Consider the following 26,698-nt stretch of genomic DNA (forward strand, 5'->3'; position numbering starts at 1 on the left):
CATAGGCCATAGCAGTGCTCTAGTGATGGACAACCATACTCTTAGAAATAGAAATTAAATATTTCGAATTTATTTTTCTAGCAATCTGAATGTGATTCCAGTTGTATTTTCTGAAGGGTGTTATTAATTTGAATTCATTTTTAAGGTATTATAAGCTAAAATTGGTCATGAATTATCAAGTTGCCAAAGTCCTGTGTATAGATTTTCTTTTCTTTTTTAACAACTGAGATGGTTTAAAATTCTCATTTTATTGCAACTTCCATTTAGTGCACTTTTAACATCACAGACAATAATCACAATATGCCAATTTTTTTTGTTATACTTTAAAAGAAATCCATCATGAGTTAATAAGTTAGTTCTTGGATAAAAAGAATTCTAAAAACTCTAACAACTGTAGAACAGCAGTAACTGTTCGTGACAGTGTGTATGCCTGTCAAACTTGGCCCAGACTGTCACTAGTGGTTGAGCAGGTTTTCTTGCCAGTGCCCTTCAGACCTACAACACCAGGGGCCGCCACCAGAGGGAGACCATGAGCAGGGATCGAATCAGGCCACACTATATAACAGCTATATAACACAACGACCATTCTTTGCGTGATCTAGTGAATTAGCTAGGACATAGTTATAACCATAGGTTCCCCGTGTGGAATGGACTGCGCACTGCTGGTTCAGTGAGGTGGAACAACAATTCTCCGACAGCTTTGAGTGAACCTGTTCCTTAGCTACAGATGCCAAAGCAGAAAATATAAAATATCAGCAAAACTTTATAGCAAATGCTTTAAACATAACCACTGAGGGTGTGTCCTGCTACCTATGGAGACGTATCGAGGGCCATCAGACGTGTGAACAGGCAGTATAAATACAAGCATGAATCACAGCGTGGAGACATAAACACATGGTGCCTGCAGTTATCACCAGCTACAAAGAACAAAAGGTGTCTTACAGTGATGTCTGATTATTTACTCCCTCATGTGAATATGTTTAATGTCAGGTTTGTTGGACTTGGTTCTCCCTGGGGGGCTGTGCTGCAGCTTCCTTGACAAGAGGTGCAGCGTTTTTCCCATAGTGAAGCGAGGCATGGCTGCCGGTGCTGATGGGAAATTCTACGGAAAGCACACCGAGAGTTTCTAAGTGTGGATATTACAGTGTATGATGGAGCCACAGCGCGGTGTGCCAAGTGCAGGGTCATGAGGTCCAAAGAGCTTTGGCAGCTGAACTTAGCCATAGCTCATGATCCACCCTATTCATAACCTGCTCTTTCCCCCTAGGTTTTGATGTGTATTTAGCAGTAGCTGAATTTTCTTTTGACTGCAGTGATCATTTTTATCATTTGTGTATAACAATGAATAATGATGAGCGGTTAGCATGCGGACACATATGCTGAGAAGAGTGAGTTTTATTAATCCAGAATCATAATTGGTATAACAGTCCAGAGTTATAGAGCCAACACATAGAATCCGGGAATTTATGATTAACTAAACGAACTAAACACACGAGGATAAAAAAAAAGAAGGGAGCAAGCTTCATCAAAAATACAAGCAATGATAAGAACACTTAACACTAGCAAGTAACAAAACAGGCAGAGAAACCACGAACAGCAACTACGATTACCACACAGACTAGGAATAACATACAAGGCCTGGATTACAGCAACCAGCCACAAGACTGCACAAAAACGGATTAAATACCTGGTCTAATGAGCACTAAACAAGACACAGGTGCAATTTATGAGGGGCGGAGGAAGTAAAGCAAATCAAATCAAAGACATAAGACAGGGACGATAGGAGGGTAGCCAATCATAGCAGGGATCAGATGATGCCGAACTCTTTGTAGAAAGAAATTTCCCCTGCTTTGTTGCCTGCTCTTTGAAATAAGCCTGATATTTGCATTTGGATTAAACATTTGGTGGCCGTAGAGAGTGTAGAGTGTAGAGTGTAGAGAGTGTATTGTTCCATTTGCATAATATCCTGTATTTGCTTTGGCTGTATTACAATGCATAACAATTACCTGCCCTACCTGTCTGTCTCTAACCTGGCACATACTGACATAATCCACAGTCTTTATTATTTATTCATAAACATAATTTAGAAAATACATATTCTACTTGATGACTTTAAAATTTTGATCTACAAAGCTTCACTACTGACTGAAAATAGGACAGATCCGATTCTACCTCAGATTTGCATCTAGCTAACACTTTTATCCAAAGCAACTTATGATTATGACTCAGTACAATTAAGGGGCTTGCTTAAGGAGACAACAGTGGGGTTTGAACCAGCAACTATCTGATTACAAGTCAAGGCTCTTAACCACTGAGGTACCACTGCCCTAGAAGTAGTAACTATGATATCCTCCATAGTCAATTTACATTTATGGAATTTAGCTGACACTTTTATCCAAAGCTACTTACAATTATGACTGAGTACAACTTGAGGGTTAAGCTACCACTGCCCTTAGTTTTAGCACCTGACAACGCTCTAGTTCAAAGCCAGGATATTTGCACCTTTTTTAAGGGATGAAAGTCTTGTGTGCGTCAGGGACAACAACCCCCGCCCCAGCCCAATCCGGGCTATGCATGTTATATGATGTTTGCCAAAATTTTAAACAGTGACAATACCAAGGGACATTTTATATTCATAATGCTAATAATTCATGATGCTGTGAAATGCTCACAGAAAAACAAAGCACTGTCATTAAAATGTTTCTCAGGTTATCTTGCAAGTGAGATTGTTCATTTACATTAAAAATCTTGATAAGTGGTTTTATTTTTAAAACTCAACATTCATCCCCTAACTTTCTGTGACGTGTGTTGCAGTAACACAAGTTGAGTGTTGGTTATAAGCTAACCCATCAGGCTACACTATTACCATACACAATGTGGTATTTTGAAAAGTATGTGGCTGGCTTTGTTGATGATAATATAAATATGTTCCTTCTCTACTTTTTGATTAGCATGGTGTAGTGTAATAAAATACACAAGAAACAACACAACATATTTATTTGTTTAATTCGGCAGAAATATATAATATATAAATCTCAAATCAGTGATATAATTTAAAATATGTATATAATCCATAGGAGTTTATAATCCTTTTGAAAAACAAGAGTTGTTGTTGCAATTATCATGTTCAAATTTACCTGGAGACTACCTCAAACATCTCAAGACTATCCCTAGCACGAACAACTTATGTGCCAGAGTAAACAAGGTAACATGACTAAATGTCTTCAAAGATGTGATCCATATGTGTCTGTTTTCACCCCTCCCACAGCTACACACCCCCTTATCCCATAGGCTGCTTTCTTCACACAACCTAGACAGTCTATCTACATGCCTGAATGTCTGGTGATGGTATTACATTCACCCCATGGTTAGCAGCAAAGACTTTTCAGATGGAGTTTGGTTTTTGCGTGTTAAATAATTATTAGACTCTTAGTCAAATTTCCTATTGATCTCAGAAAAGGGCTACTATAGGCTGCTAGGAAAAACCGTCTATGTTATTGGATTGTTTTATGGTAACCTCTCATGGTTGTCCCCAAGTCCTGGCCATTTATTAGATAGTACACTATGAAATGTGATTGTAAATGATTAGAAATAGTCCATAGATAATTAGATAGACTATGCGAAAACAACCCTGAAACCACAAAAAAAACCTTTTTATATAACTGACAGTCATAGTTTGGCAAACTGTTAAATCGCACAAAAAAATAATGCAAACAAATACCAATATACATTTCAACATCAAATATCAAGAACTGGTACACCGTTTTAGCACCTTTTGTTAAGGGACGAAAGTCTTGTGTGCGTCTGGGAAAACACACCCCTGTCCAGTCCAACCAGGGGCAAGCCTCCGGTGCCTTCGCGTTCAGCCCTGCCCAGCGCTGCGTGTTCGCTGCGGTTGGACCCCGGCAGCCCAACCTCTCCGACGTCAAATGTCCAGCCGGTCCTCTCCTAGTCCGCTCACGTTGCAGTTAAAAAGCAGCCGCCGGCTTTCTGCAGGGGTGCAGAGTCGGCCATAGCGTCGAGATTAGTAACCTACCTGATAACTGGAGGAGCTAGCTATATAATGACATTTTGAAATGGCACAGAGAGACACATTTCTACATCTCTTCGCTGGGGGGTAAGTTGGCAGTGTCTCCACTTTTATGGCGGTATTCCTCGATGCCCGGTTAAAATTGCTCATCTGTAATGCTAGGATAGTTAACCAAGTCCTCCGCTGTCAAAGCAAGTTAACGATACTCACGAATTTCGTCTACTGACAATTTGGTATGTTATAGCGAACATTGTATACACGTAACCTAGCGTTAAATTAAATAGTTTAGGTTAGTTGCCAGATAAACGCTGGCGTTACCGATCACTGGCTTGCCTTAGCATATTAGCTGCTAGCTAGCTAGTCAGATTACATTCACTTCTTGCAAATTTATCCTCGATATACATGTTTACAAGATTATCCTTGATTTATGTATCTAACCCCATGTTATAAGAACAAATAGCTTTTCTACGCTAAACCAAGTCGTAAAGTGATTAGCTAGTTTGCTAACCCAGCTAGCGTTGTCGTTAGATAACGACCTTTCTAGCTAAACGTTTCTCTCCCTTCTGCCTTTCCCGACCTGTGACCGCCACTCGTTCATGTTGAATTCAAGATTTTAAATGTTGACGTAAAGGCAGGCGAGGACGTTTCAGCTCGTAAAAAGACATCTGTTGACGCTTAAAAGCTTTTTAAGACAGCAAACCGCTTTAAGTACTGCCGCTTTCCAACTACCTAACCTACCTAGGGTGAGCTAGAAAGGATGAGACCTGGTGTACTAGCTAGCCCTTATAGTCACTAACCAGCTATGGCTCGTCTTTACCGACCAACTCATTAACTGGATCAGAGACTGAACGACACGGCGGACATTTCGTGTCTTAAACTCGCGGTACAAAGCTGGAGCTCGGAGCTGTTGATGGCGTGGAGTGTTAGGCCGCATGAGCCGAGCTGAACCCAGCCCAGCCAAGGTCACCCACGCGTGTGTTCAATGAGTCCCAACGATGACAAACTGGACCAAAACTATAAGCAGCACTGAATGTTAATTACATCAAGTTTTTCTAGAACTTTTTTTAGTATGGTCAGTTGATTTTATGCATTTTTTTTGGCAAGATTGAGTATTTTAAGAACTCAGTTTATTTGTAAATATATTATCTATTCCTTCTGTACTATTGCTTAACCTTCTTGGTTGCAGAGGGGAATAGTTAATTTAATGCTGATTTTACACCAAACAGATTATTACAGATGCATTTTAACCTTCTCCATATGCACACTAATTCTGTGGAAGATATCTGCATGAGCATTTGTATATGACCATGTGGGATCAGAGGTGATGTAATCCTTCTGATGAGACTTTCATGGAGGCTTCATAAGCAGCTCCCTTCTGGTGTTTAGCCTGGATGTTTCCTATGTGGACTCTGGCCAGAGCTGCACTTTGGGTCTCACTGATCTGAATACCAATGACCAAGGGATTTAGTTATTTCTTAAGTTGCTACTGTTAAGTCTGTCACACAAAATCAACAACTTTTTATTCATTCTCCATTGTTAGTTAGGGCAGTAACTACTCTTAGACAAGTTAACAAAGTCAACATTGACTCGGAACACATTTATGAAATTAAAATCCCAAGGAATTGCATTTGTTAAATTTGCAAAGGTAAGATGCCAAAACAACAAACCATTACATTAACTTTCCATTTTTATTTTAAAATTTCCTCCAATACTTAATTCAAATTTATTTCTATAGTGCTTTTTACAACCGGAGCTGGCACAAAACAGCTTTACAGAAATCGTCTTAACAGAGAATCTGTGTCCAGGCCCCTGAGCAAGCTGATGGTGGCAATTAAAATCCACTGAAATTGCTAGAATGAGGCCTTAAATGACATGATTAAAACACTGTTAGATGTTTTAAAGAATGACATCTTAAATTGTAGGATACAAGTTGCCTTAGGCATGTTGCCTTGTGGAAGCATAGTTCATTAACCTACTGGCGGTGTCCTTTTGCCGGTGTCATTTTTCTGTTGGACCCATCTTCCTTAATGTAAACATATTCTGTTGATTTACCCTGGCTTTGTTGAATTATGTAGTTAAAAGTAGGAGTAAAGATTAGGCTACTAATAGAAAATCTTCAGTATTCTTAGTCATTCTTTCAGAAATAAACATCTAGGATGATTAAATGTGTGTGTCATGTCTTGCATTAAATCAAAGATGAGTGTATATTTTGCCAATATGTCTGTCCCCCTACCCATTACTTTCTCTCATCTTTTGTTAACCTCTCACACATGGTGTAGAAATGTTTGAGCTTTGGCATAATTTAAAACTGACACTGTTATGTAGTGGTATAACGTGTCAGGGTGTCTGAAGGCTGACGCTAACATAAAATACTAGCTATGTACTGACATTTCGTTTGTCTGTGTAAATGTGTGTCATGTAAAGCCTATGGCTAAATGTAGGCTAATTTGTCCGTTATCTGTGATGTGAAGTATGCCGCCTTATTATGAAATTAGTATGATATCTATCCAAAAGAATAGTTTTAAAGAATACTTTTAAAATCTCAATTGGTTATTTGCAATTGAATACTTGGTCAAGGCTTTTAAAGTAACTATGGCTATAGCATTTTGTTGATTTAAGATCAGGCAATCTGTTTACTCCTAATTTTGCATATACTTTTATTTATTTATTTTTACTGGGCATTAAAGAATTGAGTGGTTCATTCAATACCCAGTTAATTTATTGAAACCAATATCTACGTCAAGTAGCTTGCGTCAAAGTGTTGAACTATGCTCTCCTGTCTTTGGAACACAGAGGCAATGAAAACATGGTGAAAAAAGATTCATGGACTTGATATCCTGATAGAATGTTTCAGCTAATTTAAAAATAAAAAATGCTTCCAATTTCACATGCAAGTAATTTCACTGGTGTCATTTGTGTTTGTTTTAGTTTTGTTAATATTGAACTACTTTGAATATTGTAGATACTTTCATGAGGTTAAGCGCTAATGTAGACTGCCAATAGGCAATCGATACTACCTATGTCATTTTGTGTGCTTTTGCAAAAGTTCAGTGTTTTTCCTAACCTGCATGACTCAGAACAGCAGAGAGGGTGGCAGAATTTGCACTGACTTTCCCTGCAGAATGTATACATCTACACTTTGTTCTAAAACGTCTCTGCAACTTCTCTACCTTTTAAAGCAAGTCTGTATCCCACCGCAATTTTTGTAAAGTCTTGTCACTTATCAGGTTTTTCTTTGCTGTTTTGTATTGCTTTACTATTTGTGAAATATATTGTCCCCTTGTATTATGTTTTGATATGACTTAAAAGATTAAATGAATAACACAAGTCTTTGGTAATGGGAGTTGCCGATATAATTCATGTGGTGTGTTTTGTTTTGTTTTTTTTAATGGTTCTAGATGTGGTGGTACAGTGGGTGCCATTGTGACTTGTCCCCTGGAGGTGTTGAAGACCAGGTTACAGTCATCAGGCCTCACCCTCAGACCGGTGTTCCAGGTTCAGCTAGGCACAGTCCATGGAGCTGGTGTTATTCGACCAGGACCAGTCACGCCTAGTCTCCTACAGGTCCTACGGTAAGATGGAGCTTTGGAAAGTAACAAACATTAAACTACCGTTGTGTATGAATATATCGAACCACTGGGCAGTGTATATGCTGCTTGCCATTCTCTGAGAGAGGCATTTGACGGCATATGGTACCAGTGGTACAATCTATTTGGGTATATTTTTACCTTATTGTTCATTAATGTAAGGAAGTGCAATCAATGGTAAAGGATCATGGAATTACACTTCCTTACATTAATGAACAATAAGGTAAAATACCTAAATGACAGCTCTAGTTCAAGTAGTAGTGTGATGCCTGCCTGCTGCATTATATGAACACTGCTGAGGTCCAGTTGAGGGATGAGACTGTTGTCTGTCTGAGCCCAGACTGGTGGGGGGGGGAGGAAACGTTGCTGTCACATGCTCCTCCTTAGTGGCTCCGATTACTCTGCGCCAGCACAGAGCATACATGTCTTAATGCCTCGGTCGGAGGGCATTTAATTCTCAGCACATTTCTTCCTTATCTGGCTTTATATAAGGGTAGACGTACTTGCTGAACCACATCTTTTGTTATGGTCGGGCTGTTCTAGGAAACTTGTCAATGTAAATGTTGAATAATCTCTATCGTCTTGGCACTTGCATCCTATTGTTGGAAATGCATGTTTTTTTTTACCTAGAAAACCGTATAATTGGATGATTCAAAAGGACTTTGTCACTGTTTGATACTATTTAGCATATCTAACACATTGTCTATGTCTATTTGCTTCGTGTTTGTGATGTACCTTAGACACCATGTTTGTTCAGCCAGATAAAATAGTGCTATTCCTCTATTTTAAGTAGGGATGTAAGCCTTTGCCATTTGCTCATTTACAATCTATTACAGAATAATGAAATGCTACTGTGGTAGAAAACTCGGCTGTAGAGTTCTGCAGTGTTTAGGGAGTAAGCCATTAAAGGTGACTGAGTTTGTGGACTTGGGGAGAGTGTTTAAGGAGTAGAACCAACATCTACTGTCCTGACAATAGGGTCAACTAGGAAATGAGTTTTGTTACTGCATTGCATAGTCAGCAGTGACTAATGTGTTACTTTAAAAAATGATGTGTAAACTGATTTAGCTGAACCATGTCTGTGTGTGGTTTTTTTTTTTTTCTCTGCCTTTTCCATGACCAGGTCAATTCTGGAAAAAGAAGGACCAAGTTCACTTTTCCGAGGACTGGGTCCGAATCTTGTTGGTGTTGCACCTTCAAGGTAATAACTTGAAATGCATTTTAACAGAACTTGCGCTAAGGTCAACCTTATAGTCACAAAAAAAACCAAAACAACTTTCATCACTGTAGCATTGCATGTCCTTGTTCCAATATTCTAGGAAAGCTTTCAGAAAACCTGGAAACATTTTTAGTGTGAATGCATGAAAGAATGAATTTGCATATGTAAAAATTCACGTGTGTGTGTGTGTGTGTGTGTGTGTGTGTGTGTGTGTGTGTGTGTGTGTGTGTGTGTGTGTGTGTGTGTGTGTGTGTGTGTGTGTGTGTGTGTGTGTGTGTGTGTGTGTGTGTGTGTGGGGTCCATTAACTTCCATGGCCTCAATTTTCTATAACCACTGTTTTCAGCCCAGTGTAATGATCTGCCTTATTTAAGAAGATTCTCCAAGAGAATAGCATGCAATAGAACAGACTGTTCTGGATATTATCGGGATCCCTCAGTGCAGCCTGTTCCTTTCCTCTCACAGCCAAACAAACCCAGGGTACAGGGAGCACTGGTTTAGAAATGCAAGTATTGTGCTCCTTTCTTTATCCAAAATGTTCTCTCTTGTTGTTTTCAGGGCAATATATTTTGCATCTTACTCCAAGTCAAAGGAGACTTTCAATAACATCTTTGTGCCCAATAGTGGAGTGGTACACATGTCTTCAGCAGGCTTTGCAGGTGAGGGTTCAGAGGTCTTGGTCTATAATGCACTCTGTTTGTTTATTTATTCAGTTGTAGATGTTGCCAATTTTGGAAATGTTAAATTAATCTCTGTCCAACTGTTTGTTTCTATATATCTTTTTTTTTTTTTTTTTTTCAGCTTTTGTTACAAACTCTCTGATGAACCCTGTCTGGATGGTCAAAACCAGAATGCAGCTAGAAAAGAAGTATGTTGATGCTTGTAACTTTATAACTGATGTCTGACACCTTCTCCCAGGCAACTGAAGGTTTTAAAAGCCATATCCAACAAACAGTAGCAAACGCATCCCATTTACATTTATAGCATTTAGATAACTTTTATCTGAAGCGACTTACAATTATGAGTGGGTACAATTTCACCAAATTTAGGGTTATGGCTCTTGGTCAGGGGCCCAATAGTGGCAACTTGGTGGCAGTGGAACCGGCTTGAACTGGCATCCTTCTGATTACTAGTAGAGCACCTTAACTACTGTCCTCTACCAAAATAAATAGTTCCATTTATCTTTATTTTGTATGTGAGGAGTTGTGCACTTTTCAAGAGACTGTATAAAACCCATTAACAGTATCTTGCTTCTAGGGCGTCTATAATATAAATACCCACCTTGACATGCCAGTAATGGCAGAGTGCTCCCTGTCTATATTTAACCTTGCGAGTCTACTGACCTTCGCAATGTCTAATGGCACCCATACAGATACTGTACTTTGAATGTAGTCCTGAAATAAAAACCTCCACCCACTCCGTGCACCAACCACCCTGCAGAATGGTGGCTAATGTGTAATAAACCAAAAGGCGGCGAGAACCTTATAGACTGGAAAGTTGTAGTGCCACATTTCCTCCCACGAGGAACATGTATTAAGGCACAAACGTGATGCCAATATTTGGAAACCAAAGTCTGTGCCTCAGCTACTTCCATAAAGTGCTAGAATGACTATGATTAGCTCTTTCGAGGGATCTGTAATTACCTGACTGACGGTGCTGTTTCCGCCATAGGGCGCGAGGTGAGAAGAAGATGAACGCCTTGCAGTGCGCACGCTATGTGTACAGGACCGAGGGAGTGCGGGGCTTCTACCGGGGTCTCACTGCGTCCTATGCTGGAATATCTGAGACCATGATCTGTTTTCTCATCTACGAGACACTGAAGAAGCACCTGGCGGCAGGACGGCTCGCGACCCCTGCTGACAACGGAGGGAAGGGCCCCTCTGATTTTCTGAGCCTCATGGTAGCAGCAGCTTTTGCCAAGGGCTGTGCTTCCTGTATAGCTTATCCCCATGGTACGGGCACCATTTCATTAGAACAATATCAAAAATGTACATATCACAAACATGACCCAGGCTGCAGTTAAAGCACATGTAACAGTTTGTCATATCATTCACATCATTTCAGCAGTGCAGGTGTAGTTCGCCATGTGCTAACACGCAAGTGGCCTTGGCAGCTTATGTAACTGCTCTGAATGAACTGGTCACATCACATGATGTGGGCTTGTTTGGAAACGCTCCAGTGCGCCACCCCTTTATACTTTGATCCAACATGTTCTCCCTCTCAATGTCTCCCCCTAGAGGTCATTCGGACAAGACTTCGGGAAGAGGGCAGCAAGTACAAGTACTTCTTCCAGACAGCCCGCCTGGTAGCGGTGGAGGAGGGCTATGCAGCTTTTTATAGAGGACTCATTCCACAGCTTATTAGGCAGATTCCTAACACGGCCATAGTGCTCTCTACCTACGAGCTCATTGTCCATCTTCTGAGTCAGCCCTCCAAATAAGACCCAGCATAATGTGTACAAAGAGACTCTTGGACCTGCTTTTGAAGTTGGAGGAGGAAGAAATCAAACCCAACATGAATCCTACTGTGACAGGCTGTTTTTGCTGAAGGAATGGGATACAGGTTTGCATAAGTATCCAAAGACTTTTAAAGGCCTATTTTTTTATGGGGATGCATAAGTATGTTATCATCAGATGTATTAATTTTGTTTATACTGCATCCTAAGTGACACTTTTTAATATCAGATGTGACCGTGTAATTATAAATATGTATGGGTTGACTCTGTTGTTAATATTTCATCACTGTACAGAAAGAGGTCATCTGCAAATACATTGTGCTGTTAAGTTAACTAAATTATTCATTTTGCTGCCTTTTTTCAGTTGTAGGTTTTGTTTTGTTTTATTTTCCTCAGCCATGGTTCTTACCAGGGCTGCAATATGGTACCTATCCAAACACCCTGAAGCTGACATTTCCAGGGCATCCTGTTTCACTGACTGGGGAAGACATTGAAATGGACTTTAGGCAAAGGATATTCCTTTGGCATCTAACACTACTCGCAGTACACCATGTTGCAGTAGTTTTGATGGCGTTCTGCAGCATGTAGTGAATTGGAGTCTGACCAACTATGTGCTTAGTTAGTTGTCATATCTGTTAACTGTATGTTTTGTTAGTGAGGTACATTTTGTCATCTTTAACGTAAAGTTAAATGCATATATGACCATGGGTTCAATAAAGTAGATAGTGAAACGTTACTTGCACATTTTGTTTTACATTTTATCTGCGTTTACAAGTAGGTTTTTTATTATTTATTTTTAAATTGACAATTCAATATACTGTACTTTTGTAGTCCAGAAATCTAGTGTCACTACTTAACGACTACATGCACGCCAATGGTTCGGGATTTGATTGCTAGTCGGAGTAAGATGTTTTTCACGTTGTCCGACTAAGGTCGCTCCGGATATAGCCCATTATTTAAAGTAACACGTTAAAACATACGCGACATTTTTGCGATAATGCCACATGCTATGCCAGTTTTAAGATGCCTAAACAAGTTTCCTGGTGTAAAGTCAGAATATACTCCTGGGCAAATAAACTCTTTAACATCCTTATAAACGTATAGGTTTAGTCTGGATATTAGTCGTACCAGTGGTGTGGTGTGCAAGATTCCAGTTCTTTCCATGGTGGAAACGAGACTTTTTACGTCGCTCTGGACAAGGGCACCTGCTAACGTCACTTAAACAAGGACAGTCACTGTCGCGAAGCGCCGCACTTGCACAACGCCCCAACTTGATGTTAAATAGCTCCCCCTTGTGGAGAATCTCCAGATTGCTAAACATGTTAGAGAGCGAGTTACAATCCACACTTCACATATTAGTGGGGGGAAAAAGGTGCTAAATCCTTGTTACAACAATTCTCTCTGCATACCGAAGATTGGTACATATGTAGTTTTCGTTGGCATATCAAGTGCAGCTGATGCATTGCACAGCTAATTTCATTTGGGGGCATATGTCTAAGTTTGATTAGTTTGCATTTAAATATATGCTGGGCAGAGATCAGAAAAACATGTCAAATTCACATACAGTCATCAGAATAAGGGGTACTGAAGTGGGGACTGGCAGTGTGTGAGACTCGTTCAGAAGTTTGACGGCCTGGAGATAATCTCTATTCTGTAGTGTACTGGTCCTACATGTCATACTCCTATTTTGTCTGCTAGATGTTATGAGTGTGAAGAGTCTGTGTTGGGGTTGTGTTAACAATGTAATGGGTCCTTTGGACCGCAGTGTGATATGTCCTCCAGTGGTGTTAGGGCCACCACTATCGCCATCACCTGCTGCACATGTTTGCAAACTATTTCATGACAAATCGTCTCTGATTGTCATGTAGTGACTTTATAGTTAAATTTAGCTCTGTTATACACACACACACACACACACACACACACACACACAAAAGCCATGGCAGCCCTAATAATAGAAATGAAAGTCATTAGAGTAAGTTATGACTTCGTGTAAGAACATAAGAACACTGTTCCTGGCATTTATAGTCCTTGAACTGGCTCCATGAACTCTAGCCACGGACAGTTTCACTTTAATAACGTCCATGTAAGTATCCATTGGCAATGACAAACAGAATACGGAGTCAGCTGTAGCAAACACGTTGTTCATTATAGGATAGACGTTTTATTTATTTTTTTTTTTTATTTTAATTTTTTATTTTTTTTGCTATTACAAGGGCTACGGAAAAACTTTTATTTTGACAGCAACTCCAGTCACGCCTTGCTTGATTGACGCACGCTTCTGTTACCAGCGTGCACACACCAGACGTCTTTTCGGCAATAATAAAAGCCAACAATCTCTCTCCTGCACTAAATTGCAGTTTGTAATGGAGTTGGTGAGCGAGGTGTTGCAGCGCCCGCGGCTCCTGTACGGCGGGGCCGGTGCTCTTCTCACCGGAGGGGCTCTGTTGTACAGACTCACTCACAGGTACCGGGACGGTAGCTAGCGCGCGGGCTCTCCCCCACGGGCGCTGGGCTAATGCAGCTAACATTAGCCAGCTAACATACGGCAGTTTCTTTCTTTTTTTTAAAACCGTTTTCATGTTAGATGTCTGCGGGAACGGTGTAATCTGTTAAATTACCAATGAAGATTTTTTTTGTGTGTGTTTCAAACGTAATCGTATTTTTTAAGCGGGTTTAACGGGATGAATTGCTAACGTTAGCTATCCTAGCTTGATAGCTATTCTATCTTACTAACGGTTGCTGCATTTGATGGGTAGCTTAGCTTAGCTTATTTTAGATAGCTAACGAGGTAATGATAAGGAACGGGCTGTTTGCAGTTGTTCATTTATATACCTATCTGTGTGGTGCGTTTTCAGATATTACAGTTACATTAACAATATTAGAAATTGTAAAGAATACTTTATTAATATCCTCGTTTTATAACGTTTTTTTTAAATCGCTTTATCACAGCGATAAGCTAGCTAATAGTTGAGGCCAGTGATCTGTAAACCATTCTTGCGGAACCATTTCATTGTTCAGCTTTCAACTTCGATCGTTTAGGTGTTGGTAGTTTGTTAGCTAGCTAACAGTTCAGCAATAGAAAACCTACTTTTGTATAATTTGGAGACCCAGATTCACAAACCTGTGAGTTTTCAGATTTATTGTTCTCTCTAAATAAGCAAAATGAGTTAAGCCATTACTACAACTGTTAGACTGAACTACAATATTCGACTGTTCAGTTACTGTTGGTTAGATTAATTTAACTTTCATAAACTTTCTGAATTCATAGAAGGTAGTTTTTTAATGTCTGAGTAACTGTATATCTACCATGAAGCTATTCATAGAAAGACATTTTTAGGCTGTGAAATGAAAGATGCTTGCTCACAATCATTGCAGTTTACATTACAGTTTGGTCAAATTCAGAGTGCGCACTCTCATTTTATATATATATATATATATATATATAAAATAAACCTGGTTGTAGTACTGTAGAATTGTAATCAGTGCAATGGCTTTTTATTCACATTGCTAGTTCAAATCTGTTAAAGTTAGTTTAACTCCCTATTCAACAGGAAAAAACCAACTCATGTCATTGTGAATTGCTGGTTCTGTAATCAAGACACTGAGGTTCCATATGGTAACAGAAACTGCTGGGACTGCCCATACTGTGAGCAGTACAATGGCTTCCAAGAGGTATTGCTTTATTTGAGAAATAGTGTGGACATATTTTATTGAACGTCTTCCAGTGATGCACCCCTAACTGAACCGTTTTATATTGCTGCTGCTGTAAAAAAAAAAATGCAGAATGGTGACTATAACAAACCGATTCCTGCGCAATATATGGAGCACCTCAACCATGGGGTATCAGCTGATGTCCCTGTACTTGACACCCCCAAGACACAGCAGTGGGTCAATTGCCAGATGCTTCTTTGCAAGAGGTGCAACAGCAACCAGACACTGAAGATCAAGCAGCTGGCTTCCTTCATTCCCAGAGATGAAGTAGGTTTTACATTTGAACCGTTGCCTTCTTATGCATACCTATGCAGGGTTGATTGCAGTGCCAGAGTTGTGAAACTGCAGGGTAATGCATGTCCAGTGCTGAAGTGAAGATCGTAGCTGTAAATAGACTGACTTGGGCAGAAATTGTGAGTGGGTCTTCAAGTGCAGACAGGAACTGATGACCCACAAGTAGTTTGATATTATTCCAAACTAGCTAACTAAGTTGACTAAGTTTACATAGCTAGTTGAAAGAAGCCGTGATCATGTAAGCAGCACGGACAGAATGTCATTCTCCGAATAAGGATTTATTTGACCCATGTTTAGTCCAACTAAACTGTCATACTGGCTGATTTTAGTTGGGCTATAGAGCCACTGACTCGTGCACAGAATTCTCTTAGTATTTTTACAGTTTCTTTCAGTACCATGTGTATGATGCCAACTTTGATAATGTTTTTTTTTTTTGTTTTTTGTTTTTTACTGAACAAAGTCTTCAACTTTGACCGTGGTGACATGAATTCCAGAACTGCAGGGTGGTTTTTCCAGTAATGCATCTTTTGCCCATACATGTTGATTGCAGTGTTAGGAGGTCATAACTGCTGATAATAACTTTGTACAAGAGGGCTTATCCTCATGGCTCACTGACTTTCATGTGGAACAACAAACAATCTTTTCTTATTTATATTTTCCAGTTGCAACAAACCATTGTGCAGTTTTTGAACTTCTATTAAAAAAAAAAAAAAATTAATGCTTCTGCAGGACAATTATGATGAAGAGATCGAAGTGTACAAGCACCACCTTGAACAGACATACAAGCTGTGCAGGCCCTGTCAGACTGCTGTGGAGTACTATATCAAGCACCAGAACCGACAGTTGAGGGCCCTGCTTTTCAACCACCAGCTCAGGCGCAGCCGAGATGCAGACAAAGCATTCATTAAGGTGAGTAGTTATTGTCAATGGTTGTCTTAGAATGCTGCTGAAGTGCTTATGCTGCGTTTTGGCAATTCCATAGCCAAGAGTCCACAAGGTCACACCTAGCTACTTTCCTGTTTGGTGGGAAACACCAAACTCCTTCCCTGTTGATACAAAGTGACACTTGAAAAAAAGGACGTACCCGGAACTGGCGGTGAACACTGTCCTTCAAGTGCATATAACCCACAGTGTGAGAGCCTGCAATCCAGTTCATTACCCTGTCCAACAGGGTCCCCCCAACATCTTCCTTGTCAGAGGTTACAATTAACAGGAAAAAAAAATTGGGAACATTTTGAAATTACTGAGCCAATACACTGCACATTTCACCTTGACTACTTTTGGTTGTTTTTTTGTTCCTGGTTACCATGCTTTTTTTAAAAGCATAGATTAATCAATGTTTGAGATATTCAAAGATGAGTTAAGACCTGTTCTCTCTTGCTGAGTATTGTTTTTTTTTTTTTGTTTGTTGTTGGGTTTTTTTCTTCTTTTTTTTTTTTCTTCTTTTTTTTCCTTCAAATGAAGCGTTTCGTTTTTGGTTGGTTTCATGGTATCCATGCTAGCTTCCAGGTTTCTGTCCATTTACATACCAGCCAATCAGCTTCCTTTCTCTTTGCTACAGAGCACCTCTTGTATGTCCACACCTGCTTGGTTGGTAGCTCTAAGAACCCTGGCCTTCTTCACTTGTGCTTTTCTGGTTGCGCTGGCCATACGTGGGTCTGGATGTGGCTCTGGAGATGCCTCTTCTCTCCAGAACAGCCTGCACACTCTCAGCGGGGGAGTCATCCCACCCAGTCAAGCCTGCCAAAATGACACTGAAGCCAAAGCAAACAGCAGCACCAAAACTATGCAAATGTGGAATGACCTGGTGGGCCTTCTGCCAGAGGAGGCAATAAAGAATATCAAGCTCATCTGGCAGTCTGGAAGCAACCACCAGATGGCTGTTGCGTCTGTTGGCCTTTTGACTTGCATCACCGGTGTCTTAATGGCAGGGCCCGTCAGGTGAAATGCACGTCACCTCAGCACAGACTGTCCTGTTCTATCCCAAACATATCAAGTAATTTACCTTTATCTGAATTCCTGAATTTGTGCTATTCCCTTGTGAAGGTTGAGAAGAATCGACGCTGTTGCCTCTTTACTTTGGCTTCTGGTGCTATTCCTGTACGTCGTTGAGTGCTACCTGAAGACAGACACCCCTGACTGGCTAGATGCGATCAAGTTTGCTACCACCTCCTTGTGCTGCTTGGTTGGATTCGCTGCTGCCGTGGCAACACGCAAGCCCATGTGTCAGAGAAGAACCAGAGGCCGCAGGTCAGAATCTGAACAGTGACACTTCACTAAGATATTTTGAAGAAGTCGTTGAGCAGATCACAGCTTAACAATGTCACTCGTAAGTGTGATTTTTATTTAGAAATACAAGTCAGTGCCAGGTGTTGTCTCTCTCTCTCCTACTCTACTGATATTTACATGCTATACCTGGTTTTCATCCAGCTTTTGGCTGCTATTTCACAGCATGTAACATTTATAAATTCCAGCAGAGTACGAGGTTTCCCTCGTAATCTAGCATGCTCTTGGTCTTGGACCTGGAGTGAGTGTGGGGAAACCTTGACTGACTAAAAAGAAATCGGCTATAGACCAAATACTCGATGCCACATAACTGTCTAAAACCAAGTATGACAAGTTTGCATCTTCGACTGCCGTGTAGCAAAGACACATGCCCTGAGCTACATCGCAAGTTAAGTTGCTATTTATACATTGCCGAAGGGAAACAAATTACATTTGATTGCCCCATTGAAATATGTGGAAACATAATTAATGTTGGTTATTTGAAGCTGAGGATAAAAGAATAGCTTGTGAATCCATGAATTTATCTTGTACTGTTCATGTGTAAAGTGCAACCCTTGTCTTTTATATAATATGCTCTGTAAACACTATTTTATATTCAGAGCATCTACTGTATTTATGAGTGTGTTTTGTATCACTGTAAGTAGAAAAGAAAAACTAGATTTCAGGATTTTGGTTCCAAAACACTAATTGAAGTTATTTTCAATTTGGAGCTGCTCTGTTTGGTTTGGCACCAAAGTCACATTTTTTATCACAGTTATAGTGAGAATTATTCCACTAAAGGTGACCATCTCTCAAAAAGTGAACTGGAACCAAAGATTGGTTAAAAATGACCTTCTCATCACTATTGCTGATGTGTAGGCTTGGGAGGTGACCCCAGGAAAGTGGAAGCCAATGTGCTGAGGGAAGAATCAATACAATACAATATAATATTTAAATAATTAGCACGTTTTGTAGCTGTGTTCTAACTGTGGCAGTAGCAGACCTCCATAAGGTGCTTTGTCCCTGACTTTGTTAATTTTACGTGCTTGTCTCAATTTGAATTTGTGTGGGGAAAAAGTATTAATATGTATCTGTTGCCCTCAACAGTCATAAAAGAACTCATTTCCTTTGTGAAGACATGACGTGTAATGTATTTCCTGAAAAGTATAACATTTTTGTAGCACTACCGTTCAGTACTGGGTGTGTCAACACCTATGAAATCTTCCACATTTGTAAAGAGAAGGCTAGCGAATGAAATGTGGTTCTGTGGTTTACCTCAATTTTCAGTAACAAAAAAAAAAGTACTGATCATGACCATATTTGTGGGCAATTTTTATGAATGTAGTAAGAAACATTTTGATAGGCATTGTAAATGCTTACAGTTAATATTTAAACTATATTTAACTTTTTACTGTTAGCCTACATATCGTTCACCTTGACTTCTAAGATAATGCAGATTTTACTAAAATGGTTAGGAATTTCAGGGTGTTAATAAATGAGCAATGCCTGTCATTAGGGTGTCTTTGTGTTTTATAGAAACAGGCAAATGGGGAACTGGCATTCCTTTAAGAGGAATCAGATAATTTTACATTTATGCATTTTGTTAATCTCTTAGTGCTGATTTTAAATTTAATCAAAAATAAGTGTACAAATGCAGTTGTTGCCTGGAGATTTTTTTTTTTTTGTAGCCTCTTCATTGTATTTCTCAAATAATTTTGCATATTAAGTATGCTGCTGTGAATTTAAAGGTCCAATAAGTAAAACCTGAATTGGATGAATTAAGAGAATTTTTTTCAGTTATATGGAGAGCACAGTATTAAAGAAAAAGTGAAAGCTCCTGGTGGTCTTTGGCATGTAAACATTCTTTTGTGTAGTGAATAGGATAAAGCATGAATTATGAATTATGCCCCAATTCAGTCTGCATATATCACTTGCCTGATCATCCTATAGGTAAAATTAAGTACTTATTACTTATTGGACCCGTTACTGTTTTTATTCTATTTATTTTTTTCGAAGTACATGTTTTTGTACTTTGTAAGCAACTACAGATGAAAGCTGTGTTGATGACCTGGACATCCGCTGTCTGCAAATGTCTTTTGTAGCATCTATGCCTTTTATACAGTGTTTCTAAGATCGAGCTTAAAACACCTGCCAGTTAAAATACCTGCCAAAAAAATGCTAACATTTTGGCATTTTAAGGTTTTTTCCAGCTCTTGCTCACAAAATGCAACGTCTTAGTAATTTTGTTTCATTCGTCCATGTGTTGTCAGATAACATGAAATACTGCAGACTGCCTCAATGAGTCCGTATAAGCTTTGGATTACTCGCAGCATATGACTTTTTGTAGTTTTCATGACAAGTAGATATATTTTTAGTTTCATTATGCCAGACTAAGGAGTCATAATTTGTAAGTAAACCGTTTGTGTTCTTGCATTTAAATTGAACACTAATCTTGCTATTCCATAATATTAATTGATGTGATACGGATAACTAACCAAAATTTGATTTGGTCACGCCACATGAGAATTAGTTTTGTTGTTAAACACTACCAACAAGCTGAATTTCAAAAGTGAATAAAATCAAGCTTGAAGATGTGAAATGTAGGTTGACACTGAGACTGTAATGTGAAATGAGTTTCAAGGATTGTAGGTATAAAAAAATAAAATAAAAGCCCATTCTAAAAGAAACCTTTTCTTTTTAAATGTCTTTTCTTTTTTTTTTCTTTTTTTTTGGTGACCTTGTTTTGGGTGTGTTTTGAGCAGCGAAGCCTGTTAGAATAATTTATACATGCGGAGTATTTTTATTTTATCATAATGCTCTTGTACATTTTACTGCTGTTACAAATAAAGTGATATAAAATGCGAATTGTGTATTTTTATGCCTTTTGTCTTGGACATATGTCATGAAATATTAAAATTAAGATGAAATATTGTCACCTATAAGCTAGTTTTAGATTTGAGATGGAAGGCTTCATGGCAAATGAAAAAGTAGATCATGTTGAGTAAGTTAAGACATTTAAAGTGATTTACTTGTCTGTTGATAATTGATGATTGGTAATGGGGACAGTGATGGATGACTTCTGATGATGATCCATATCAAAGTCAGGTCACTAACCATATTTACGGTGATTTTATTTTATTTTTTCAGGTAACCTCTATATCTTGATTAGGTCCATTTACAGTGGCATGCACTGTTTGTGTCAACACTTTCCATCTGAGTCAGTCTTTGTGTGCAATGAAGAAAGGTGGTGTTTTGTTTTGTTTGTTTTTCCTTTCTTTCCCCTCAGCTACTGTGCCTCTTCTAATTAATCAAGTTGGAGTCCATCTGCGCGGAGATTCCATTCGTTGCCTTTAGCGTGATAACCATACAAATGCATTCAGAGTGAAGTGCTGCAAAATTTGTGGAATGGACTCAACCTTTCACCTCGTCTCTTTCAGGTATCTGTCAGGCAGCTCTCTGAGGACGCACTCCAGTGGACAGACTGCTTTTCTGTCGGGATCTGCTGCCTTCGTTCCTGCTCCCCCTCCCAATCTGGCTCAGCTCCTCGCCCGCCAGCACGGCCACAAAGCCCGCAGAGCTTCCCCTTCCTCCTTGCCAGGGCGTCTCAACAGGGCACTCTCCCTGGGCACCATGCCCTCGCTTGCCCGAACAGGTGAGCATGCCATTTGCTCGCTCGCGCTCGCTCTCTCTCTCTCCTGATGTGTTGAAATGGCTAACTTCAGTTGGCCTCTTTGCTCTTTTAGTGGCAAGTGTGCTTAGCGATCATTTAAGAATCATTACTCTTGGGATGTCGCTGGTTTTGAGAATAATATATCGGTGTTTTATCCAGTAAGTTTCAGCATCCAGGTCTTTACGTGCTGTGGTATGTCCATTAAGCTTCAACAGAGAAAGTCAGTGAAGCCTTGAACTTCATTGAATTTAAGTTAGCTTTGTATTAGAGCCAATAAGTATATCACTACCAACTGCCAATGTCTTTGTGTAGATTTGTGTAAGCCTAACTGGTGCTTGTCCTTCTTACTAATTACATGAGAATTCCATGTTGACTGGTAGCTCTTAGTATCGTGCATCAGATAAACTGCAGCCATTTCAAGAGAATTGAGAGAGACCGTGAGCATGTGGCGTAGAATTGGGCCATCAAGGAGGTTTTCAGCAGTGTTGCTTATCTAGTACCTAGGCCCTGGGCCAAACCACGATGGGAGAGGCCCCATGTGCTGTCATGCAGAACCTGTGAAGGGCTGATGGGAAAGGTATGGGTCGATGGCTGTGTGAGCAGAACAGGGAACCTGCCTCACTCGTCACTTCAGGTGTGGGCACACCTAGAGGAGGAATTTTGCCATCTGCCATAGAGGACTGTGAAGTTGGGTTAAGAAATAAGCTCACGTGCTCCCCTTTTTTTTTTTTTGTTTTTTTTTTTTTTGTTTTTTTTGTTCTGTTCCCTTAGTGATGTTGGGATTTTCCCCACCGGTCACAGGCATCAGATTACAGCAAGATGGTATACCTTTTGTTGTACGTAATGCTGAAATCGCACCCTCAGATGCTACATCTTACTTTTTTGGAAGGCACACAGTTTGTCCTTTATTATTACTACTTTTTAAATTTTCTTTAACCTCGGTCTGTGTACTGATTAACGGGTGAGTTGCACATATAAGTGCCGCAGTTATTTTCTGCACTACTTCCAGCGCCTGCCTTGGCTGTGTCTTGTGTGAGCAGGAAAGCTCTGCAGCATACTCGGCCTTTTCAAAGGGCATTTAAAGCCTGGGACGGCAGCGGTCTTAGGGAGTGGTATTGAAATGACTGTTATGCCTTGCCTGGTAGAGTAGGGTTTGTTTCAAGTTGGGATCCTCAGATGAGACCGTAGCGAACTGCAGTCTCCTGTAATCAGAGACAGACCTAGCAGGTGTGACAGAGGAGTGGCAGGATTTTGTCACATTGGCTTAGAGCTTTTAATGCACTGACAGGGCACAGTTTGCACAGTAATAACTGGAAGTGCTGTAATTAGTTGACAGTAACAGACAATGCATAATGTTAAATGTAAATTAAAAAAAAAATAATGAAGGCATTATTTTTGAAGCAGTAGTGAATTTAAATATCCAAATTCTGTTTGATGTCAATACCGCTGCAATTCTTATTTATGTGTGCAGTCTTTGTTAAACAATATTAAATAACATGAAACCCCAGACTAGAAAAAACAAGGAAAAATAGATGAGGAAAGGGGAAGTGCTTACAGGTAAAAGCTCACAGCAGGATAGACAGACGCATGGTGAAAGCTGTTGGTAAATATTCATGGACAAGTGCTCCAAGAGTTACCAGGGACTTTTAAACGTTAGTAAAACTGTTCAAATATTTGCATGCCACAGCAGGACGCTCTAGCATCAGCATGTCCTAAACCTATTTTTGAATAGGGTGCGAGGGCTTATGTTTTGTGACCTACCTGAACTAACTTTCTATGGGATTTTTTTCCGAACACTGCAGGGACACTTCTGTGTCAGTCATCTCGATTCAGACGGCCAAGTTTTATGCAAGGCGAGTTCACCTTTTTAACAAGCCTCACTCCAACCCCGCCATCATCAGCCGCCTCTCCCCAGTCTGTCTCCACCTGTGCTGCTAGAGTTTTGTAAGGTTGCTTTTCTGTATGGTTCCCACAATGTTGGCATGTATGTGAGGGGAGGTAGATATTTCTGGAATCAGCATTCGGGACAGAAGATTCCCTGTGCACTTGGGGGAAGATGGATGGTATAAAACAAAGTTATTTTGATCTTTCCTTTTAGAATATGATTCGTTGCATCTTTCATTTTCTTTTTGTTGCTTTTTGGGTTGGTTTGCTGTTCGATAAGAGTGAACATTGATGTGTTGGCTTGAAAAACTCCAGGTGTTGCAGGGGATGGGTTTCACGCCCGTTTAGCAGCCATGGTGACCCCTTGAGGAGCTGCCTTCTCCATTACCACACCAAAATTCCAGATTTCACCATGTTCTGTCTCCTTAGTTAAACAGTAATGTGAAACATATAACGTTAGCTCCTTTTATGCCAAAACCTTGCTCTTCATGTTTCTGTTCCATTAAGAATGTCCAGATTTAAGCCTAAAAATATCTCATCAGTGCAGCACCCTGTTGCTTCACGTGGTTGGGTGTTTTGCTTACTCTGCTTATAGATTCTGGCTTTCTGTTCAGTGGCAGTAGACCATCTTCACAATGCAAAGAATCTCCACCTTCAGGTGATTGGACGTGACAGACAAATTGCACTCAATGTTACAACACCTTTAATTGTTGCAACAAAATTAAAATAAAAACGCACATTTGTTTCTTCAATGTGAAAATTTTAGCTAAGTAACTAGCATGTCTTTTTTTTTTTTTTTTTTACTAGATGCATTAGGTAGCAAAATTTGTAGCCTTATCATTATTATTCTTTTTTTTAACATTAAGGGTTTTTTTGTGTATGTGTGTTGTGCATGTGTTCTTAATCTTCATTCGTTTAGATTATTTCTCCCTGAAGTCTGGAAGTCGGCCCTCCTCGCCAGGCACCTCCCCCACCCCTTCAGTGGCAGGCTCTGTGGCATCCACCTCGAGCTCAGCCAGGCAGCGCCGGCCTCTCATTAGCCCAGCACGGCTTAACATTGGCGGGCAGAAGCTGCAGCTCTTCTCCTCTGCTTTTGAGTCTGTGAACCTGGCTCCCCCACCATCATGTTTGCCTGAACCAAACCACTTCCCCAGCAGAGCTTTTGGATCTGATGCTCCTTACTTCCCGTCACATTGTCATGGTACACATTGCGCCACACATCACCCCCCATCCACCCATCCCGTGTGTGTGTGTGTGGTGTGGTTTTTTGTTCGGGGTTTTTATTTATTTATTTATTTATTTATTTATTATGAGATGACTCTGAAAACGTTTTACTTCATTGTTATTTTTTCGGTTGAAAATGGAATGGCTGATTAGTGCAGTCCACTCCTGCCCTCAAAGAGCCTGAACATGAAAATGATCATAGATAAAACAACTTTAGTATTATTGCTTGATATCCACTGATGACTTTCATTTGCCCACCACTGCCTGTCATTTGTTAGGCCTGTTTCTGAGGCCTCTTGGGTTTCAGTATGAACATGTAAACTGAGTGCAATGCCACATTTGTTTGCCTGCTTGAATCATTGTGTTTTGTCATTTCAGACTTAAATTCTCTGTTTGACGACAGCAGCGTTTTTGAGCACGCAAACAAGAGAGTGGGAAGCTCTTCAGGGTCATCCAACTGTCATGTTGACACAACCACAGGGAATGAAAATGAAAGCAAGCCCTACTGGAAAGGTAAGAGCCATAAAGAAGTTCAAACCTAATGGTAGCATTAAGAAACCAGGAATGTGTTTCTGTTTTGCTTTAGTGATTATTCAATTAACCAAATATTCTTTGTATCAACATTTTTTATCAACTAGTGCCAATTTTGATTGCAGGTCGTGTTGGTCTGTCTCTTTGGCCAGGACTTCTGTTTGGCAGCTTGACTGCCAACCTAACTTTTATCTCATTTTACCTATATTACAACTGGAGGTGAGAAGGGGTTCCGGCTGAGGGGGACAGAACTGTCAGTTAATGGAACACTGCTACTTCCTACCCAGAAAATTGCCTCGGGTGGGGCATTTTACACTACTGGTAGCTGTTTCTGTGGCTCTTCTCTGAAAATTCTAGGATCCTAAAGGTTCATCTACTGGCGCATTAAGTGCCAATTCAGGTTCTGAGAATGCTTAAATAAACTATCTGGAGTCAGTACCCTTTAAGTTATGCTCACATGTAGGTGAGACCATAGATCATGCCCCAACTCGAGATTTTGTAAATCTTGCTTTCATGTGGATGCTGAGTTACCCTTTTTTAAAATACAGGAGCATGTATAGACTCATTGGGGGAGTACTGGGTTATCTGATTAGTTAAGAGTTCATCTAGATAATTGATGACACACAAGTGTGCTGTATAATGAGTTGTTTTTCTCCCATATTTCTCATGTTGAGCAATAAGTAATTAATAGGAGTGTTATGGGAGGTTAAATGGTGCTATGGTGCGTATGATTCTGCTCATACTTGTTGCTTGTTAATAGCCCAGTGTAATAGTGAAACAAGACATTTTAGTTGTACCTTTGCTTTGAGTGTCATTACTGCTCAATAAAATGAACACTTCATAAATCAGGTAACTAACACTGTACGTCTGTTCACTCTCATTTAACCTAGTAAATGTGTGAACAGCTGTGATGAGTTGATATTTTGCATTTAATATTTTGTACTTGGTGATAATGCAAGCATACTAAAATTGCAAATTCATAGAAAGCTGAATGATGTGCAGGGGTATGTTGTTTATACCCATTATAGGTGGTGTACAATTGTTTTGTGTCTTTCGTGAGTACATCCCCTACTGTTTCCATGAAACACATGCACAGATATTATTCTGAATGTTTATTTAGTCAGCAAGAGATACAGGTGTTAAAGATTTTTATATACCAGAGATATTTTTTTTTAATACTTTGCATGTTCTTTTTCCAAGTGATATGCACACACTAAGAAACTTCATTAAGTATTTATGAAGTATTTCATTGGCATCCTAATACAATAGGTTAATCCTTAAAATAAATAAATTAAAAGGGATTGACATGCAGACTAAAACTCATAGAATAGAAGTGTGTATTCTGTGGTACTGTAGCTCTTTTTTTAAAGAAAGCAAGTTTAGCATCATTTCTTTACACTGCTGACCTTTCATATCTTAAAAAATGTCTGGACAGAGTCCTTCCAAAGAGTATATGTAGTCTGAATGTGTGTTTATTAAGATGTATGATGAAAGTCTTGGTAAGGGGCAGAAAAATGTAAATAAACTATGTAAATAAAACATTCCCACAAAACGTTGTTACATTTACACTGTGTTAGTTTGAATCAATGGGACCTTTAACTGTTTTTACATGCTCTTTGTGTGTAATAAACTTTATTTTAAATGTTGGTCTGCTGTATAGGGATAATAATCATATTTATTAATGTTATTTTGTGTTCTGGAGTAGATGATCCTAGAAGACCTATATTGTGTTTGTTTTAATTAAAGTTATATCAGTATAATTTGGTACAAAAAACTAAATAGTCTAAATACACGAAGTAATGTCTTAAATTTACAAATGCACTGAAC

General features: G+C 39.6%; 2 protein-coding genes across 6 annotated transcripts; both read left to right on the top strand.

The window, feature by feature from the left end:
- Positions 1-3,879: 3,879 nt before the first annotated feature.
- slc25a33 (solute carrier family 25 member 33) lies at positions 3,880-12,025 on the top strand. Its single transcript, XM_027016294.3, has 7 exons — positions 3,880-4,117; positions 7,429-7,602; positions 8,741-8,818; positions 9,393-9,493; positions 9,636-9,702; positions 10,506-10,786; positions 11,072-12,025. Exons 1-7 carry the CDS (start codon positions 4,077-4,079, stop codon positions 11,272-11,274), a joined length of 945 nt encoding a protein of 314 aa, XP_026872095.1. The 5' UTR covers positions 3,880-4,076; the 3' UTR covers positions 11,275-12,025.
- Positions 12,026-13,437: 1,412 nt separating this feature from the next.
- On the top strand, positions 13,438-26,517 carry tmem201 (transmembrane protein 201). Of its 5 annotated transcripts, none has more exons than XM_081707077.1 (12): positions 13,438-13,756; positions 14,844-14,964; positions 15,076-15,270; positions 16,027-16,206; positions 16,859-17,238; positions 17,344-17,547; positions 21,000-21,214; positions 23,035-23,085; positions 23,712-23,774; positions 24,036-24,317; positions 24,719-24,853; positions 25,091-26,517. In XM_081707077.1, exons 1-12 carry the CDS (start codon positions 13,656-13,658, stop codon positions 25,234-25,236), a joined length of 2,073 nt encoding a protein of 690 aa, XP_081563203.1. In that variant the 5' UTR covers positions 13,438-13,655; the 3' UTR covers positions 25,237-26,517. The 5 variants fall into 5 exon arrangements, with proteins under 5 accessions (XP_081563203.1, XP_081563204.1, XP_081563205.1 ...); XM_081707078.1 differs by having other exon boundaries at positions 13,440-13,756; positions 24,997-25,232; XM_081707080.1 differs by having other exon boundaries at positions 13,616-14,415.
- The last annotated feature ends 181 nt before the right edge of the window (positions 26,518-26,698 follow it).

This window comes from Electrophorus electricus, chromosome 24 (assembly GCF_041902795.1).
Source record: "Electrophorus electricus isolate QZ-2024a chromosome 24, ASM4190279v1, whole genome shotgun sequence".
Lineage (NCBI taxonomy): Eukaryota > Metazoa > Chordata > Actinopteri > Gymnotiformes > Gymnotidae > Electrophorus > Electrophorus electricus.